This window comes from Phalaenopsis equestris, unplaced genomic scaffold, assembly GCF_001263595.1.
Source record: "Phalaenopsis equestris unplaced genomic scaffold, ASM126359v1 Scaffold000002, whole genome shotgun sequence".
Classification (NCBI taxonomy): Eukaryota; Viridiplantae; Streptophyta; class Magnoliopsida; order Asparagales; family Orchidaceae; genus Phalaenopsis; species Phalaenopsis equestris.
The window spans coordinates 81,494,913-81,496,685 of NW_018164444.1; the positions used below are offsets into that span (position 1 = coordinate 81,494,913).

At 38.1% G+C, this 1,773-nt stretch overlaps 1 protein-coding gene across 1 annotated transcript in view; it reads left to right on the top strand.

Moving 5' to 3' along the window:
- The window catches only part of LOC110039432 (probable serine/threonine-protein kinase At1g54610), a 13,841-nt gene extending 13,198 nt beyond the window's left edge, over nucleotides 1-643 (top strand). The window contains exon 7 of the mRNA XM_020744487.1: nucleotides 72-643. Within this exon, the coding sequence (XP_020600146.1) occupies nucleotides 72-479 (408 nt within the window). The 3' untranslated portion in view covers nucleotides 480-643. The remainder of the gene's footprint in view (nucleotides 1-71) is intronic.
- The last annotated feature ends 1,130 nt before the right edge of the window (nucleotides 644-1,773 follow it).

Genomic DNA, 1,773 nt, shown 5'->3' on the forward strand with positions numbered 1-1,773 from the left:
ATAAGAATTGTATGCTATTTATGTAAATGCCCCTAGGATGTTCTCTCTCATCTGCTCTTTCACGACTTCAGATCGAGAAAGCTGAACTGCTGGAGCATCACCAAAAAGATGGAAGAAGTACTGAGGGCACTTTCTCGGCTACGAAGCCTGAAGATGATCATTCCAGCCCACTTATTACCTTCTCTCCTTCACCCTTGAAGCAGCAACAGCTATCACGACACGATGAAATCCTTATTTCAGACACAAAGCTAAATTCAAACTGTGCCGAACAGCCAAAAAATGCCAGTCATCCCCATGGCTTCGAGAGGTCCAGTTCTTCATCCGGGGTCTACAGATATTCTGGGCTTGATAACGGCAATGTTAATGGGCAACCGGTAGATTTCGTTCGCCGCTACGGTCTGGTGAAGAGGTCTAACTCAACCTCAGAATTCATTAGTTTTTCTGCAGAGTGGAGGCCTAAATATACAATTGTTGACTGAATTTTATTGCACTTTTCACCAAAGTTGTGCTGATAATTATCTATTTATTTGTGTAAATGAAACTATTTCTAATAGTTAAAAGTAAGCAAAGTGCTTGATGAATCAGAAGATTGGAAGCTTGAGGAACAGTTTTGATAGTTTTGGTTGCATTCCATGTGGTATTTCCAGGGATTTTTGGTTTTATTTGTTTTTTGATCTGCCAATTTCTTTTGTCTTATTCAGACCATTGTTCGCTTCTGAGCAGAATTTAATCATAACAAGTCTCCAAATGATCCTAAGTTGATCTGTGTAGTCTTGTGATTAGTGATGGGAGATCTTTTCAGCAACATGTGTTTGGGTCTCTCTTTTTTTTTCCTCCCTTGTTCTACGCGAAACGATCTTCTATCCGCTCTTTTCAAATACGTAACCTTTGCTTAAAGAAGTGAAGGAAGTATAGATATAAGGTGGTCAGAAATTATGAAGGAATAAAGGGTAGCTATGAAGTTCTTTATATGGAAAAGTTCTCGTAGTATAAATGAGAGAAGAGTGGCCCAAAATAAATCATATTATACTCGATTCAAGAGAATATATGAGAAATATCTTGTTAAAATACTATCGTAACCAAACAAGAATATAAAATCAAATTTAATTTATTCTGGGTTCAAAGAGCCCTCCCACAATGTCATATTCTTGTGGTCAATTACATTTTGAGGACTAGTCAGAAAAATTCTTATAGAAAGTGTTTTGTTTGCTCAAAATAGTCTTTAAAATATATGCAGGTAATGAGATTTTTAGGGGTCCCAGTAGTGGAAAATTTTTCAGTCATTGGGGCAGAACTAGGCCACCAGGTAGAAGGTGAATCACCGTAACATAGAAGAAAGACACCACTGAGCTATAAGAGCCAACGACATTTGTCTTTAAAAAGGCTCGACAAACGAAATGATTGTGCTAAAAGAGGTAGATCAACAAGTCAAAGGAGAATCTAAACTGGTAGAGATAGTCTGATCGGGGCTCAATTGACTCATCCTCCAAGACTATTCAAACTCGAGATCTAATAAGTTATGAAGGTAGTCGACCTAACCCAGATAGGGATCACTTCGTCAGCAACCTATGTGATGCGTTGTCCGAAGAGACTCGGTAAATCTAAAGTCAAAAGAAAGAAACGTCTAAGTTCCTAAGACTATAGTTGGAACAAATGTGTGGAAACAAATATTATACCTGCCTAGGGTATGGACAAGAAACTTATGCAAAATGGAGGAGAAATGGACAACTCAGCTACAAAGTTGGGCTACCCCACAAAGAACTTATAATATGA